Source organism: Festucalex cinctus, chromosome 10, assembly GCF_051991245.1.
Source record: "Festucalex cinctus isolate MCC-2025b chromosome 10, RoL_Fcin_1.0, whole genome shotgun sequence".
NCBI lineage: Eukaryota > Metazoa > Chordata > Actinopteri > Syngnathiformes > Syngnathidae > Festucalex > Festucalex cinctus.
Genome location: NC_135420.1, coordinates 29795814 through 29813069, shown reverse-complemented (window position 1 = coordinate 29813069; position 17256 = coordinate 29795814). Strand labels below are relative to the sequence as shown.

Here is a 17256-nt window from a genome sequence, read left to right as displayed (position 1 = left end):
TAAAAAAAATAAATAAAAATAGAATAATAACAATATTCTTCATTGGTGTACTTAAAAGTATAACATATGAAAGCAAAGTGGAGGAATCCAAAACTGCTTTGGAAAATGCCGACCAAGGTGTACAGTGCAAGAGGAATATTTTTTCTTCCAAAAGTAGCAATGGATTGCTTGCCATGTATGTGAAAAGGGCGTCGTCGTGGTGTGCCACCTGCAGGTGGCGCCCGGTTGGCATCTCGTCAACCTTTGACGGCAGCAAACAAATGGGACGGATGCGTGTCATTTTTCACATGCGTTTGTCGAAGGTCTCGCGTGCGAGCCGGAGGAGCGCGTGCTGTCGCACGCCGTTTTCCAGGAAGAAGCCAAGAACCCGAAGAACGGCCGTTCGGCCCACAAACACCTGAAGCAGCAGGTGAGCCGCCCGCCGGCCCGCTCCGGACGCGGCGCCAAGCCGCCTGACCGCGTTTTCTTGGCAGTCGTCCATCTTGGGCCACCTGGAGGCGCTGGGGCTGCTGCGACGCGGCCGCTGCTTCGTGGAGTTCGGGGCGGGTCGAGGGAAGCTGTCGCACTGGATCCTCCGGGCCCTGGACGGCCGCGGGCCCGAGCGCCTGCAGATGCTGCTGGTGGAGCGCAGCAGCGCCCGATTCAAGGTCGGCACGCTAAATCGCTCCGGAAACGCCGGCCCAAGTGGCGGTGGCGCTCCCGCGCTTTCCAAGTCGAGCCTTTCTTCCTTTGTTCAGGTGGACGGCAAACATCGGGACGCCGGCGTGGACTTTGCCAGGCTGAAGATCGACATCCAGCACCTGGACTTGAGTAAGACGCCGACACGTCACGTCCGGTCAGGTCACGTGCCGGTACCACTCGCTCACGTGACGCCACGTTGGCCGTTTGCAGGTCAAGTGGCGCTGCTGGAACGTCGGCTGCCGCTGGTGGGAGTCGGCAAACATTTATGCGGCGCGGCCACAGGTGAGATGTTGCGCAATCCTCCCGCGTACGTCTCGGCGATGAGCTCACGTCCGCGTCTCGATGCAAAATGTGTTTTTTGCGTCTTCGCCGTTTGTTCGGCACGTCCTGCTTTCCTTTTCTTTTCTTTTTTGGAACTTGAGGCGCATATGATTTCATATTGTCGCGGTCGCCGTTTTTTTGCAAAAAAGTGACCCCAACACCAAACGGCGGCTGGATGCCACCACCACTCCCCAAAAAAGTCAACAGAAAACAAAGACAACGGCGCCTTGCAAATTTCCCTCGCTAGCTTGAAAAAGCCTTTGACATGCTAACGTTTAGCATAGTTGCATTTGAAAAGTCTTTAAGCAACGGCAAAGTCAACATAAATGGTGGCACAGCATGTAGATAGTATATTAAAAAAAAACAACTCACAGACACAGGCTCTTTATCCTGCAGAAAAAATGCAAAAATATGACAGCATCTTACATAAGCGAGGGACTTCATTGACTCCAATTCCTTGAAAAAGAGAAATGGAATGCTCCTGTTTGTCCAACAAGAAGCACTGATGCCACCTCCTGGCAGAAAAATAATCATCTTTGTTTGAACATAGTGGGTCACTTTTCTGTCCAAGATACAGGGTGTAGAATTTGGTGCCCTCTAGTGGTGAACTACTTCATTATATTCATTGTTACTATTCATTGCGACCTTCATTTGGAAAATGTTCATTTCAATAATGCATCCCATCGGTGTACATATTTTGATGTCATGGTAGGTTTGGCTGCGGCCAATCATATTTGGTAGGTCACGCTGTGCCTTGCGAGCGGCTGCCATGTTTTGCTGCCGCCATCTTTCTGCTCCGGATCCTCAAAGCACAAGTTGGCTAACGTGCTGATTGGTGCGAGGCTTGCCAAAGTGTGCTTCCAACTGCTTCCGCTGCATTCTATTAGTTCACCACTGGATGGCACCAAATTGTACACACTCTCTGTACGTAGAGTAGAGAAAGTTGAAACGTGTTCGTCCACAAGACGTTTGTAATCATCAGTCAACGCTGGGAAATCTGAATCGCAATTGAAAGAAATGAATGGACTAATGCATGCGGACGACCGGTGGGGGCCACATTTTGATGTGGAAGCTTCCTCTTCAGATTTGGCTCTTCGCTGCCTCCTGCGAGCAGCGGGCGGGGCCTCGGCCGGCGGCGGCGTGGCGGGCCTGTCGCTGGCGCTGTGCTGTCACCATCGCTGCGAGTGGCGCCACTACGTGGGTCGGCCCTTCTTCCGGGACGCGGGTCTGGGACCCGACGACTTCGCCGCCTTCTGCCGCATGTCCGGCTGGGCCACGTGCGGACGCAGAGCCCACGCGGCGCCACGCGGCCAGGAGATGGACGCGGACGCGGACGCGGCGGCGGGGTAAAACGCTTTCTCAGGTCTGACGTCGGTGACGACCACCACCAATCCATAACGTTTGCCGACTCGCCCCGCCGGCAGGTCGCTCCTGTCGCCGGACGAGCGCGAGCGGATCGGACGTCGCTGCAAACGGCTGCTGGACGCCGGCAGATTGGACTTCCTGCGCCGCGGAGGATTCTGCGCGGGTCTGGCGCGGTACGCCGACACTCGGGTGACCCTGGAGAACGTCCTGCTGACGGCCACGCCCCGCTCGCCCTCGCCGACTCCTTCCCGCCTTCCCTCGTCGTTGACGGTGACGTCCGCAGGTGTGAGCGCACGTTGCGACGATTTGACGCTCCCAAATGAGCCCAAATGAAAACACAAAAACTTTTTGCCCAGTCAACACAATCCATTTTATTTTCAAACACAATTTCACATTTTTCGCTACGTTAAGAATGTTCAATAAATGTTCCGAATTCCCTTTGAATTCTTCATCACTGGTGCTCACCAGTGATGGGACATTTTAAAACGGACCCGCGGGCTACTCGGGTTGTCCTTGGGGCCAGCGAGTATTCACTGGCACCTTTTTCTTTTTTTGAATATAAATGTAAATCCATTTGAAGGGCAATGCAAAGAGCTTATTAGTGATGTCAGCTTTCGAGTTAGCAGTAATTGAAAGCTTGACTTTTGAAAATCAGCAGGCAGGCGTGAAGGGTCAACGCGGTTAGCGGCCCGTGGCTACGCGGCGGACGACAGCACGTGTTCGTTGAGCGCATGGCGCGCTTTGTCGCGAGCCTCCCGGATGTACGTCAGCATGAACTCTCGTCCGAACATCTCGCGCTCGTCCTCGTCCTCGTCCTCGTCCGTCATGGCTGCCGTCTCCAGCGTCAGCGGGTTGTCGCGGAAGTTGACAAACCTGCGCACAAAAACACATCAGGCTTGACGAAAATTTCTAGTGATGATTTATTCTTTTTTTTTTTTTTTTATGCTTTTGTATCCTTTTGTTTTGCGGCATAAATAATGACCAGCGGGGGCAGGCCAGTGTTTTGTTTTTGTCCATTGTGGGGAGAAAATGTTCCTTTATTTCGACACAGGTCAAGATTTTGTTTGGCGGCCAATTTGCTTTCATTTCATGGTTGATGCTCGTGACAACATAACGCAGGCCGATATCAGAGAAATGTTGACGTTGGTTCAAACGAACGCCATCCACGGTGGCTTGGCACTTGACTGTTGACACAGGAAATAACGTCAACGCAGCAGAGAAATGAATGTCTAACGATAACAGCAACATGTCGATATCGCCATCTTAATGCCACAATATATCGTCGTCGTCGTCGTCGTCATGTCACGATATTAAAAGCAGCACTTTTGTTTTTTGCAATGTGTTGTCGGTGAGAAGATTGCAAAGATTTCTTTCTCACCTGAGGTTGTCCATGTCCTCCAAGACGGGGGGGATGTCGCTGAGCCGGTTTCCGCTGAGGACCAGCGTGTCCAGGCGGGACATCCGACCCACGTTGTCCGGAACCTTCTCCAGACGGTTCCTCTGCAGCCACAGCGCGCGCAGATTCGCCATCCTGAAAGCGGATCGGCCGCTCGCAGGAGTTGTGTAGTTCTGTGGCCGCAGTCGGCGCCACCTACCTGTGGATGTCTTCTGGTAGCGAGCGCAGGCGGTTGCCCGCCATGTCCAGCCACTCCAGCGCCGGCATGCGCAGCACGCAAGGCGGCACGGCCTCAAAGGCGTTCATGGACAAGTCCAGACGATCCAGACGCTGCAGCTGGCTCAACTGCACGGCACAAGTCACAGTGGACACACAACGAGTCGACTGAAGGACTTCAGGACGTCACCTGCGTTCGTTCGTTTGGAATTGCCAGCCCACTCCAAGTCGCACAGACCAATGATGACGAGGCAGAAAAGGACCCCGACTAAGCTCCACTGACGTCTCACCGAAAATAAGGTGAGTATTGTTGGATCCTGCTTTTTCCACATTTTAGATTGATGTGGAAAAGGATTTCCATCGATGGCCGACAGAACGTTGCGCTTTGCTTGAACCTTTTTTGGTCTGTGTGACAAGTTTCAACAAGTCGGTGAACTGAACGCGTCTTGTTGGAACGAACCTTTGGTGAAGGTTCCGACATGGCCCAAACAAACAAACAAGCAAAGAAGAAGTGAGCGGCAAAGCAGCATCTCGTTCTTTTGGATGTTTCCCTTCTCCGACACAGCTGAAATACGATCAGCTCATCACCATCCTGTCGATTGGAATCAGCTTGTGTTGGAAGAGGGAAACCTGCAGGAGGAGCGGGTTTGCCCACCCCTGCGCTCGTCATGCTAGCGGCAGGGCAACGGCGACCTTCCTGTTGGGATCCCGACTGCGAGTGTCCCCTCAACTTGCTCAATTGCTCCTGCCCAAAAGCAAACCACTTTGTGTTGTTTTGACACAAGCGCAACAGCTGATGCTGGTGACAACCTGGAACTTTGACTTTCTTTTTGGGAATGTGGTCTCACGAACGTACCCGCGACAAAGGCGACTCGTGCTAACTTGACGCCAATCTCACTTTGAATTTGTTGTCCCGCCCGCCGGCCGACCACCGGAAGCGACGCCTTTACCTTGTCGGGAAGCCGGTCCAGGTCCCGGTTGACGGCCAGTTCCAGACGTTCCAGACTCTCGCAGTCTCCCAGCTCCTCCGGGACAACGGCGACTCGGTTGTAGCTCAGCAAAAGTTCTCGCAGTCGCGTCAAGCCGCCTGCCGCGTCACGAGCAGACGACAATCGATGGAGTCGCTCGCTGAGTTTTTGGGGCCCGGACGGATCGCCTCACGCCGGCCACCCACCGATCTCCTTGGGGATCTCCGTCAGCCCGTTCCGCGACAAGTCCAGGACCAGCAGCTGGCGGAAGCGGGAGATGAAGCCGGGAATCTGCTGCAGTCCCGTCCGGTGGATGTGCCACTCCTGGACCTGACTCAACTGGACCAGGCAGCCCGGCAGCGCCTGGACAAGCGCCACGCAAAGGCAAGCTCAAAGGTTAGTCCAAAAACAAACAAACAAAAACTGCGAGTTGTGATTCAGCTGCTTTGCATACTGCAAGTGCAAAAGTCCAAACTCTGAAGTGTACTTGAGACAAAATCATTTGGACTGTCAATGATATGAGGAAAGAAGCCATCTTGATTATTTGCAAGGCAGTCACACTTTGATGCCATCTCAACCGCGTCTTACAAAAACCAACCCAAGTCAAGTCCAGATGGAAATTCTTGTTTCGCAGCTGACGGAAAATCTGGCAAGACTGCAAAATGCTGCTTTTTAGGCCCACAAGAGGCAACAGCAAAACAAGGCTTTGATGCAGCCTCTGGCCTGGAGAGGTTGCTTACAGCAATGGTAGTAATTACAAAAAAATGGTCAGCAGGTGGCAGCAGAGTTTAAGAGCTCAACCAGGGACTTGTTGCAAAAAACTCTTTTCCCTCATTGTTTTCAACACGTTTGTGAATAATGAGCAAACTTGGCTCCATTCGAATGCTAATTGCTGCAGAACAGAAATAGATACAAATATACTTTTTTGTCCTGGTGAAAGAAGAGACTTAATTTTTCTTTTGTGATATATACATCAATATTCTGTGGGCCTGGCAAAATCAAGTTCAACAGCCGGGGAGCAAAGGGGGTTGCTTCACTCAGAATGGCTGCTGGCAATGAAATGATGAAATGAGTTGATGACGACGCTTTCAACATGTCCGCCAGTCCACATCTCAACTGTGTCCATGACATCCTGTTGCGGATGTTGGGGGGGGGAAAAAGCAAGCGAACCAAGTGACATGTAGAAGTGGGGGAAAAAAAGAAAAAAAAAAAAAAGTACTCAAGTACAGAACGTGCAAAGAAAATCCTGCTTGAGTCCAGTGACAATTTAGTATTTGACTTGACGTGACGGCGAGTGGGCGGGCTCACCTTCCACTCCTCGTGCTCCAGGCACAGAAGCAGTCGGCCATCTTGCGTCTTGAGTTTGTCCCGGAGGCGAGCCAGCGTGTGGCGCTCTTCCCAAACGACGGCCGCGCCCAACCTGCAGCGCGCAACGCTCGTCAACATTCAGCCCAAATATGGCGATTGTGAAATTCTTGACAATTCCGAGTACGGCTTCAGGCCGAAACTCCCACCGCAAGTCCACGTCACAAAACGGGCCACTGTCCGCCAATTTGCACTCGGCGTGCCAATTATGGGCGGACTGCACCTTCCCAGGACTGGTCGCAGTGCCCGTGTAGAGACTGACGACCGTTCCCTTCTGTCACTGAATGTGGGCGTGCCAGTGCCAAAGTCAGGGCGTGGCTAAAGAGCTTAGCTTAGCTTAGTGTCAAAGAGCACCAAGCTAGCTGAGGCGGAGTCTCACCTGCTGCCGCCGCTGCTCACTTTCCTTCTCTGCGTCTCCCGGTGGTCCTGGATTTTCTGGATCTTGCGCTCCCACAAAGTTTTCATGGAGCTGACCGAGCCGCTCGCCAAAATGGCCGCCATATGACGTCACTGCATGGCACCGGCTGGGATCCTGCCGGCAGCCATCTTGCGCCATCACAAAATTGCAGTGGCACGAGCGTGCGCCGAGCTACTACTTGGCATAGCAGCATGTGGTTGTTGGAGTTGTCTTCAGGGTTTGGGGAATCCACATCCACAAAGTTCAAAACCTGCCACAGGTGCTTCAAGTACCCACCGGGCAGGTAAATGAGTTGACTTGAAGCACCAAACTCTTTCAGGGTTTTGGATTCCCCAACACCGTTAGCTTTAGCTTAGCTTAGCAGCATGTGTTGCTATACATTGTAATGCAGTAGTTAGCTTTAGCTTAGCTTAGCAGTGTGGTGAATGATGCTATTAGTTGATGTGATAGTTGTGATGAGTGTGTGCGATTTGCAAAATGCATTTGAAGTCAATGTTGTGCTTTGAAATGTTGCTCACCTCGTTTGCGCTCTTCAGCAGGACGCTCGGATAAATTTAGCTACTGACAAGGTCATTTGACCTCTCATAAAACAAAAACAACAAAAAAAAGAAAAAAGCTTGCAATAGTTGCAGTGGTCCAGCAGATGGCGCACATGTCAACATGAACACTGCTGCTCGTTTGTGCACATCAACTTTTATTCCCAATTCAAGCCAACATTATTCTCCACTATTTGAAGACAAGAACGAACGCCAGCTTGTCCCGAGACGAGACGAGACGAGTTGAGGCGGTAACAGACCAGAAGAAGAAACACGTCACATGATCCGTCCATCGATGGTCTGACGGCGCCGATCACTTGGGAGTGTCTACGGTTGAGGGCGACCTCTCCGTTCAGGCACTGCTTTGTTTCTGTGATGTCCCGGAGGCGATGAAGATGTCGATGATGATGATGTGGGGAGGCGGGGCTTCACTTGAGGTGCAGCAGCATGCTGGCGGGATTCTGCAGGAAGTCCCGCCACATGTTGGAGAAGCGGCACATGGTGGCGCCGTCGATGACGCGGTGGTCGGCCGACCAGCTGACGTTCATGATGTGAGCGCGGGTCACGTGACCCGACGCGTCGAAACGCGGCAGGACCTGCGCACAAAAGACGCAAGCGGGTTCACAATGGGAAATGGGACGCTGGCGCCGGACGCGCTCACCTGGATTTTCCCCAGCGCTCCGATGGCGACCTCTGGCGGGAGGATGACCGGCTTGGCGTACGTCCCGCCGATCTGAAACGGAAAACACGTGCGAGCGTCACCCAAAAAAAAATGGCGGCAGCGTTCTTCAAAGCCGCTTTTTGGCGTTTGCCAGCAAAGGAGTTTTCGTGAAAGGGGGACGGACCGATCCGATGTTGGACAAGCTGAAGGTTCCGCCGCTCAGGTCGGCCGTTCCCAGCTGGCCGGCGGCGCCGAGCTCCTGCAGCCGGTTGAGTTCCTGCGCCACTTCCAACACGCTGAGCAGCTGCACGTTCTTGACGGTGGGCACCAGCAGACCCATGCCCGTATCCATGGCGACGCCGATGTTATGGGATGCCTGAAGGCGCACGCCGCGCAACCAATCTCGTGAGGCCGCGTCGGACTGGCGGACGAGCGAGCGAGCGAGCGGGCCTCACCTTGTACGTGATGTTCTGACAGGACTCGTCCAATGAGGCGTTGAGGATGGGGAAGTGGGCGAGGCAGAGGGAGGCGGCCTGGGCCAACGAGAGCGCAGTATTAGTGGGCGCGCTCGTCAACAAATAATTGCGTTTCTGGGTCACGTGTCAACTTTCGGACCCTTTGCGCGACGCGCTGCATTGGACCGACTGCTGACCTTTGACCCCAGCGGGCCACAGACAAGCAGTTGTTGAGAAAGCTGACAAGTGCGTCCGGTGGATCAAACCTTAATGAAGAAGGGCATGTAGCTGAGTTTGACCCCGTGACCTTGGGCGTCGGCCTTCAGCTGGTCCCGGAGCGCCACCAGGTGGCTGAGGTCCACTTGCTCGCACAAGCCCAAGTGAGGAATGCCGAGCGCCGCCGTCATGCTCTTGGCCATGGCCTTCTGGAAGCCTGCAACGCCAAACCACGCTAAGCTAGGTCACGCGCGCCGGCGACATCAACGTTCACCTTTGAGCGGCTCGGTCACGTCTCTGCCGGCAAAGGCGCGGCGGGGCGCGGCGGGCGGCGGCGCGAGGGCCGGCGGCGAGGGCGCGGTGAGCGGAGGTGCCGGGGGCGGAGTTTGTATCTCCTGGAAGGGGCTCGGAGGCAAGATGGCTCCCGTCTGCTTGGCCAGGAAGTTGAGGATGTCTTCCTTCAAGATGCGGCCGTCTTTTCCCGAGCCCACCACCTCGCTCAGCTTGATCTGACGCAAAACAAGAACAGACAAACGGCAGACGCGTTCAAAACTTGACAAAGAAACGCAAGCCGACACTCATATTACTCCTCCCAAGAAACCTTTCTCAGCATACGACTTATACGGACGGATACTGAAGTGCCTCCAAGCTGTATCTGTCTCATCTGTACGGTTAATGTATAGTTAGTCTGCTGGTGAGGTGGGAGTAACAAGATGGCCGCCTTGCGACTTCAATGTCATGAATGGGTTATCGGCTATCCGGTCATATATACAGGTCAGTGGTCTGTCACTCACGTTTGTCACCATTTTCTGACCGATGTTGCGGAACAAACCGGAACATTTTTGGCAGGAATGCAAAGAGCAGATTGAAAGCAAATCAAGAGCAGAAAAGCCGGCCGGCAGGAGCGTTGACGCTTCATTTTGCCGGCAGCCAAATGAGACGCACCGTGGGCGGAGACGTGACGAGAGGTTAGCGACCGTCTTCCTCAGCCCCGCCCACTCCCTTCATCTGCCCAGTCTAGTTTGCAACAACGTTTGCAAGCGTCAGCAGCTTCCTGTTGCGCTCGTCTTGTTTTGGGACAAAAGCAAAAGGTCAACTTTTGTCGGCTGATTTGGTTTTGAGGCCGTCACGACCGCAAATCCAAATTCTGTTTTTGTTTGGACACTTCCAAATGTTTGCTTCCTCCAAATAGAAAACAAGTCATGCCAGTGAGAAAGTTGCAAAGAAGGTGCTGACGTTGTTCTCCATGGCGAGTCGTCGGACGGCGGGCGTGGCCTGCGTCTTGAGTCCTTTGATTTCCTGGTGGGTGTGTTCCTCTCGAGCCATGGCCGGCGTCTCCACCACGTCTTCTTCCTGGATCACGTCTGGACAAAAGAGCGCAACACGCGTGTCGCCGCCATCAGCGCGCGGGCACACACAAATGGGGTTGAAGTGCTTACGTTGTTGGAGTCGACACGAACGTGCTGACGATGGAATCGTCGCCGGCTTCTCAATAACGCCAAATGTGGAAAAGCAAAATTTGGGAGCGGCCACTTTTCAAGCCTGATTTGGAGCAAAGCATCTCGTGTTGCTCGGATGACTCGTGGACCGTCTTTGAGACGGTGAAGGCATCTGCCGAGGTCGCGTCTCAGCCGCATCCAATCACCATCCAAAATGTTGTCGGCGACAGAAAACGGTCCGGCCGCTCAATTTGGCGTTCCGTTGCCGTTTGTCGGATTTGCGCTGCAAACGACGGCGGCGATTTCAGCGTCCAAAACGTGTCCACGTCAAACTTGAGGCGCGGTCAACCGCTAACGCGCGCGCACGCACCTGAAGTGGACTCGGTGCGGATGTCCACCAAAGGTTTTCCCACCAGGGCCACCTGGTCGGCGTGGTAGTAAAGTTTGGTGATGACGCCGTCGTATCGGCTGGTGATGGTGACGGACGCCTTGTCGCTTTGCACCTCGCAGATGCTGTCGAACTGCGACACTTTGTCGCCCTCCTTCACGTACCTGCGCACGTGCACGCACCTTTCAGCAAACGCTGCCGCTGGGTGAACGTGCCGACGGAAGTCGCTGCGTTTGCAATCCTTTGCCCACTGAAGGGTTTTGAGTGGAAATTGCGCAATAGCGCCGACGGAACGAGCGATGTTTGAAGCTTACCACTCCTTCACCGTCACCTCCGTGATTCCCTCGCCGATGTCCGACAGTTTGAACTGCACCACGGCTCCGCCCCGCGCTGCAACGCATGCGTGCATGTGCACGCTTGCTCACATCATCATCATCATCATCATCATCATCATCATGAAGAAAACGTGCCCTACCTGCAGACGTGTGCAGCGCGCGGCGGCCCAACATCTGGAAGCTTCCGCTGCACGTCTGCAACTCGCCAAGGTCCAAGGTGGGGCGCCAGCAAAGGAGGGCGTGGCCGCCGCCGCTGCCGCGCGCTTCCTGGATGCGCAAACATCGCCGGCGGTACTGTTGCATCAGCTGCAAACAGGAAACACAACCAGTCACTTGCAAAACATGACAACTTGCTTGGGGTTTGCAGGCTTCAACAAAATTCATGTCAATAGGAAGGAAAGAAAAGAAAAATGCAGAGAAAACTCTTTTGATATGGAAAGTGAGGATAGCGCTACAGATATTTTTTTTGTACCTGTATTTATGGGGAAAAAAAACTGTAGTGTTTCATTTTTGAAATCAACAAACTGCTACAAAGAACACAATTCTGCATGTAAGAAACACATTTGAAAGTGGAAAAAAGAAATTTGTTTGAAGTTTACATTCGAGTAAAAAAAATAAATAAAATCAAAAGCGTCAATTGGAGTCCTGCTCAAGCAATTAACTGACAACTTCCCAAATATATTTGCTAAAGCACTGCCAAAATCCCCATTCACGATTTCTGCCCCCGGGAAAAATAAAGAAAAAAGTTCTAGACAATAAATGAAAAATCCAATTTGATCCAAATGTAAATTTCATGACAGCATCGAAGGCGAGCGGAAGATTCCCAAATGAAACCAAAACAAAACAATTGGACTGTCGAGGATCCAATCTGAGCATTTCTCCGATTTGTCATTCATGGCCCGAAAACGTGATCAAATGTCTGTTATTTTGCTGATCAGATGTATTTTTATTTTTTTTTACAGCTCTACAACAACGTGAATCCAATTTGCATGACATACTCCTAAATTGTGTTCAAGCAAACTCATCTTGTCTCTTGAATTAGCTTGACAAAGTCAAGTGTTTGCTATTCATTCATTGAGACTTGGAGATGGTTGCCATGGAAACATGAATGACACCAAGTCACATTGATTAGTTATCGGCACGTTCACCTTTCCGCAATGTCAGGTCGGGCTAGGCTAGCTTCTGAAGTTTAAGTTTCGGGACTCTTGCGCTGTTTTGGTGCTAGCCTACTAGCATTAGCATCATTCGAGCGAAACTGCCAGCTGCGCTATCCTGACGTCACAGCGTCACGCGCTCGTCGGAGATGCGTTTGCACATCTGAAACTGTTTTTTTCTTTGATGTTCTGAAGAGTTTTGTTGTTCTCACCAATCTTCGAAACACCGCGGAAGAGCCTCTTGCCATCGCCGCCATCTTGCTTGCACACGTCACAGATGCACGCCCTGCTAGCAGCCAATCAGCTTTAAGTGACGTCACTCGAGAGTGGCCATTCGATGACGTCTTGTTTTCATTGTTTCATTTTTTTTCCCCATGCAGAATTGTTGATTGATTTTTGTTATCAATACTGTGGATGTAAACAAGATGGAAACTTTGACGTTTGTTGCAATGTTGTGAATGTTAAAAGCAAAGTTTCAATTTAAAACAAAACAAAACGTCTACATAAACAAATATAAATAGTAAACATTCATTCATTCATGCGAATTTCTCCGAATTTTGTCACATTCCTTGGACAATTTCATCTGCGCACTTGGCAAGTATTCAAATGCTTTGGTGATTTATCACGAGTGCATTTTAAAAACGACCACAGCTGCATGCATCAAGTCAAAATGAGACGTAAAAAGAAAGACAGGTAAACACAATAAAATGATGAAATCCATCTTGAGCCATATATAAGCGATGCTTATCGCGCCTTTCTTTGTCGTTTGTTACTTTTGTTTTTATTCATGTATAACAAATCAAGATGGAGTTTGTCATGTGAATGTGTATAACGTTGAAAATAGTGTTTATATTTTATATTTGTCCGAATTCCTTAAAATGTTTATATCTGAAAGCAGGTTGGAAGGTGGGAGACATGAACGCCACATTTACTTTTTTTGTGGTCATTCAACATTTATTTGCCTGACAAAACAACACAATTACAAAATGAACTTGATTTAGTTCGGAATGGATTTTTTGGTTTTTATACCTAGGCAGTCCTTCTTCTTGCCAGTGGGTGGCGGCAGAGCCCCTGTCAAGGTTCGCCCACCGCCGAGAATTTCCAAGGAAGAAGCAGCAGCAGAAAGAGAAAGTGGCGAAAGCGCAGCTGCTGCAAGTTGTCACGCCTGAAAACAGACAAAATTTCAAGTCGGACGACATGGACGCGAACTCGAAGTCGCCGCCGGTAGTGGAGCTCGACGGCAGCGTCATGGAGGGAGTGAGTGACGACACGAAACGCCGCCAAGCGACCAGTGACGAGCAGCCGGCTGCTGTTGTTGTTGCTGGCCCCTTGCCGAGTTGTTCGCCTCGCCGTCTTGTCCTGTCTTCTTTGACGTCCGCTTACGCCTGCCGTTTGTTTCTCCCTTCTTTGCTGTCAGGGCGGCCAAATCCTGCGAGTGGCGGCGGCGCTCAGCTGCATCAGCGGATCGCCCGTCGCCGTCGACAAAGTCCGGGCAGGCAGAAGCACTCCGGGACTCAGGTTCAAAAAGGAAACTCATACTGTATATGGGTTCAAATATAGGCCAGTGGACGTAAATGTTCAACTCATAGAAATATGGCTGCATCTTTTAGCCATTGATACAAACATTTCAGAATTCATAAAATTGAGCTAAAGTGAAAAAAGGTGGCGGGGAGTGTATGGTAAAAAACGAGTCCGATATTTTTTTGTGTTGAGGTCATTTTTTGCCACTAGATGGCAGAATTGAATTTGTAAGACGTTGACAGCTCATTGCATTTTCTTTTCATATTCAGAGCTATCTCATCTTTAACATGAAGTCACTTGTGAAATTGGGCACATTTTTCAATTTGCAAAATCCAACCTGACCCCAGTCTTCATAAATAAATGTGATCTTGTTACATTTCTGCCTTGCAACTGAAATTGCTTTCCAAGTTAGGGGCAGTCAAAAAAAAAAGTGACCTTAATTTGAAAGGAGCTTGAAATGAAGTCCAAATGAAGGCACTTGTTTTGCCCCGCCCTCATGTTTGATTTTGCGTGTGCGCAGGCCTCAGCACCTGAGCGGCCTTCAGCTGGTTTGCGACATGTGCGACGGCGTCCTGCAGGGCGGCGCCATCGGATCCACGCAGGTCAGCCTGACGCCGGGAAGGATCGCAGGTGGGAATTACGTGGCGGACACGCGCACGGCGGGGTGAGTGTCGCTAACGCGTTAGCGTGCGTCTTACATGCGCGTACTCATTTGTGTTGCGCGTCAGGAGCGTGTGTCTCTTACTGCAGGTGGCGCTGCCGTGCGCCCTCTACGCCGACGCCGACACCAACTTGAGCCTGAGGGGAGGAACCAACGCGGAGATGGCGCCGCAAATCGACTACGCCCTCAAGGTAGCCATCTTGTTGGGCGTCGGTGCGCTGGACAGACGGACGCCCGATTTGTGGGCTGCACTTTCTAACGTCGTCGTTTTGCCTCGTCAGGTCTTCAAACCCGTCGTGGAAAAGTTTGGAGTCCATTTTGACTGCGACATCAAAATGAGGTGCGTGCACGTGCTTAGTTTGTTTGAGTTCTGGTTAGTTCATAAATACTTGTTTTGTTCTTTTAAGTGTATAACTTGTGCGCAATATTTAAAAAAAAAAAAAACAGCACGGGAGCGACGTCATCTTTTCTATTGGCTGCTGCTTGATGACGTCACTTCTGCGTCAAACACTTTCAAACGTGCGCATTCCGATTCAAATATCAAAAGAAATGGATTGAAAAATCACATTTCAAGCATTCAATAAATTGCCAAAGAATAAAAACAAGGACATTTTTGCGATAATTATAGTAGTATTTTCAGTTAGTTTTCATTATTTAACTCATTCACTGCCAGTCATTATAGAAAATTTTTACATTTCCAATACTCACGTGATATTACATTCAATAATTATATATAAACCGAATCTACCAAATAACAGAATAGACTCCCTACTTTTTGTCCCGTCCCGTTCTTTTATAATTGACAGCAGAAAAATGTAGGTTTGCCAAAATACAGCCATTTCTCCCATGGACTCTGAAACTGTGTTTATTTCCTATAAAATGGGGCAATGATGTCATCTACCGGTGGTTGGGCATCAGTAAAGTTGTTTCCAAGTTTGATATTTACAGTGGAGCATGCTCAGATTCGCCCCCATTTAGCACCGCTCTAAAAAATACAATTGACAAGTATACTTGTCAAAGGCAGTGAATGAGTTAAAAATCTTTTTTGTTTGGTTAATGGAAGAATTTATTTATTTTTTTTTTTAAATTTTCTAACCTTGTTTGAGACATCTGGCGAGCTCATCCAGATGTGACTTTTGTGCCTTTCAGAGGTTTTTACCCGAAGGGCGGCGGCGAGGTGCACGTGCGCGTGCGCGCGCTCCAAGAGTTGCGACCGCTCACCTTGCTGGAGCGAGGAAACATCATCAAGATCCACGGACGGGCGTACGTGGCCGGCGTTCTGCCCTTCAAGGTGGGACCGCCGCCGGCGTCGCCGCCGTTGCCGTTGAGGTGACGTGTCGCATGCGTGCGCGCAGATGGCCGAGGAGACGGCGGCGGCCGCCGTGCGCGCCATCCGACGGCAAATCAAGGATCTGCGCGTCAACATCGAAGCGGTGAAGGAGCAGAAGGCCTGCGGAAACGGGAACGGAATCATGTGAGTGGCAAAATGTCCGTCGCGCCGTCTGGCGTATGGCCAGGATCTCGATAAATTCACAAATGAAACGTGCCACAATATGGCACCATATGAAAAGCAGCACGTTAGCTAAAAAAAAAAAAAAATATCCATTTGTGCAGTTGTAGCACCCTCTGGTGGCTGTTTTTTTTAAGTTTCCCAAGGCATCTTTTGCCCTTGTAAGTTTGAAATGCAAGAAGATGACCTGCTTGTGAAGCGAGTCAATATGTGGAGGAACTCGATTATTGTTTGCAAGTAAATATGATTTCTTCTGAGAGATTAGTTGGATGCAATTTTGTCATTTCAAAAGCACAATATTTTGTTTTTGTTTAGTATGAGCTCATTTTTGGATGGCCAACCTCCCCACAATATTGTGACCTTCATATGGTGATCATGTTTGCATCACACACGGATTTTGCCTTTGAGGTTTTGCTTTAGAAAAATGGTCAAACAATTTGAAAAATGGCTCCAGAAGTTGCGTGCGCCGACGGTGGAAGTTGCCGCACGTGCTTGCTTTTGACGTCCGCCGTCTGTGCTTTGAGGCCTTTTCACACTGCGCTTGTTTTTCTTGGACACTTGCCCATATTTGGTTTGCACAGCGACCAATCAGGTTTTTCCTGCCGCTTGGAGCAAATCTTCCGTTTAGGAAGTCGACATCCTCCGCAAACGTGTCCCAAATAAACGTCAACTTTGTCTTCCTGGCAGGCCGACGTCAAGTTTTGCCAGACGTCTCGTTGCCGTTTTTCCCACAAGCGACTTGAACGACGAGCATCCGACATTCGTCAGAACGTGTCGGGCAACAGTTGGCTGTCGCATCAGCAAATGTCGTCAAAGCGTACGACAGGAAGGAAGCGGAAACGTCTTCTTCTGACCTCCGCTTTTGCTCGTTTGCAGAATCATCGGCGAATCGTCCACCGGCTGCCTGTTTGCCGGCTCGGCGCTCGGCAAGAAAGGTGAGGACGGCCTCCGCCGCCGGGGGACGCCGTTTGGCGTGACGTGCACGTGCGTGTTTCAGGCGTGTCGGCGCAGCAAATCGGGCAGGAAGCTGGCGAGATGCTGCTGGCGAACGTCGGCCACGGCGGCTGCGTGGACGAATTTCTTCAGGATCAGGTGAGTGGCGGGAAGCAGGTGAGACAAAGTTCCCGCTGACGAGCCGCCGTTGGCCTTCTCCCGCCCAGCTGATCGTCTTCATGGCGCTGGCCAAGGGGACGTCTCGCATCCGGACGGGCGCCGTCACCCTCCACGCGCGCACCGCCATCCACGTGGCCCAGCGGATGACTCGGGTGAGAGGTCAAAGGTCGAGCCGCCCGGCCGGCTCTTTTCTTGAGAAAATGATGATGAGGATTGTTGGCTCGAGGGGCGGAGCTGTTTGAGTGACATCACAAGCTTTTGTTTTGTTTTGTTTTTTCCAGGCAAAGTTCACAATCACAAAATGCCAAGATGAGCCGAATGTCACCTACATCATCGAATGTCAGGGGGCGGGGCTCCCCAACCCAAAGCTGAAGATAGGCCCCGCCCCCACCTGTCAAGCCGATCAATGAATGGTCAATAAATGAATGAATCACGTTTTTCAGTCTTGATTGCCGTTTGGCCAGCTGCTTGCCACAAACGCACCTGTCAATCATTCATCATGATTGATTTTGTCGTCTGTTTTTGTTCGACTCGGAC

General features: G+C 51.1%; 3 protein-coding genes across 10 annotated transcripts in view; 1 reads left to right on the top strand and 2 right to left on the bottom strand.

Annotated features, from left to right (window-relative positions):
* The window catches only part of rtca (RNA 3'-terminal phosphate cyclase), a 28238-nt gene extending 11084 nt beyond the window's left edge, over positions 1–17154 (top strand). For 7 of the 8 annotated variants that reach the window (XM_077534166.1, XM_077534169.1, XM_077534170.1 and 4 more), the window contains 17 exons: positions 303–409; positions 474–647; positions 738–810; positions 892–963; positions 2087–2348; positions 2427–2650; positions 12948–13171; positions 13332–13432; positions 13956–14099; positions 14164–14287; positions 14378–14436; positions 15246–15387; positions 15452–15570; positions 16483–16541; positions 16604–16698; positions 16767–16871; positions 17001–17154. In XM_077534166.1, the coding sequence (XP_077390292.1) occupies positions 303–409; positions 474–647; positions 738–810; positions 892–963; positions 2087–2348; positions 2427–2650; positions 12948–13171; positions 13332–13432; positions 13956–14099; positions 14164–14287; positions 14378–14436; positions 15246–15387; positions 15452–15570; positions 16483–16541; positions 16604–16698; positions 16767–16871; positions 17001–17129 (2213 nt within the window). In that variant the 3' untranslated portion in view covers positions 17130–17154. The other variant, XM_077534167.1, reaches the window with a different exon arrangement.
* On the bottom strand, positions 2713–7342 carry lrrc39 (leucine rich repeat containing 39). Its single transcript, XM_077534195.1, has 8 exons — positions 7249–7342; positions 6692–6844; positions 6256–6367; positions 5154–5310; positions 4930–5066; positions 3963–4108; positions 3746–3898; positions 2713–3240 (listed from the first exon to the last, which is right to left on the bottom strand). Exons 2-8 carry the CDS (start codon positions 6811–6813, stop codon positions 3063–3065), a joined length of 1005 nt encoding a protein of 334 aa, XP_077390321.1. The 5' UTR covers positions 6814–6844; positions 7249–7342; the 3' UTR covers positions 2713–3062.
* On the bottom strand, positions 7408–12238 carry dbt (dihydrolipoamide branched chain transacylase E2). Its single transcript, XM_077534180.1, has 11 exons — positions 12127–12238; positions 10901–11066; positions 10740–10815; positions 10408–10589; positions 9835–9962; positions 8873–9107; positions 8649–8815; positions 8383–8460; positions 8112–8303; positions 7928–7999; positions 7408–7862 (listed from the first exon to the last, which is right to left on the bottom strand). Exons 1-11 carry the CDS (start codon positions 12169–12171, stop codon positions 7695–7697), a joined length of 1509 nt encoding a protein of 502 aa, XP_077390306.1. The 5' UTR covers positions 12172–12238; the 3' UTR covers positions 7408–7694.
* Positions 17155–17256: the final 102 nt, after the last annotated feature.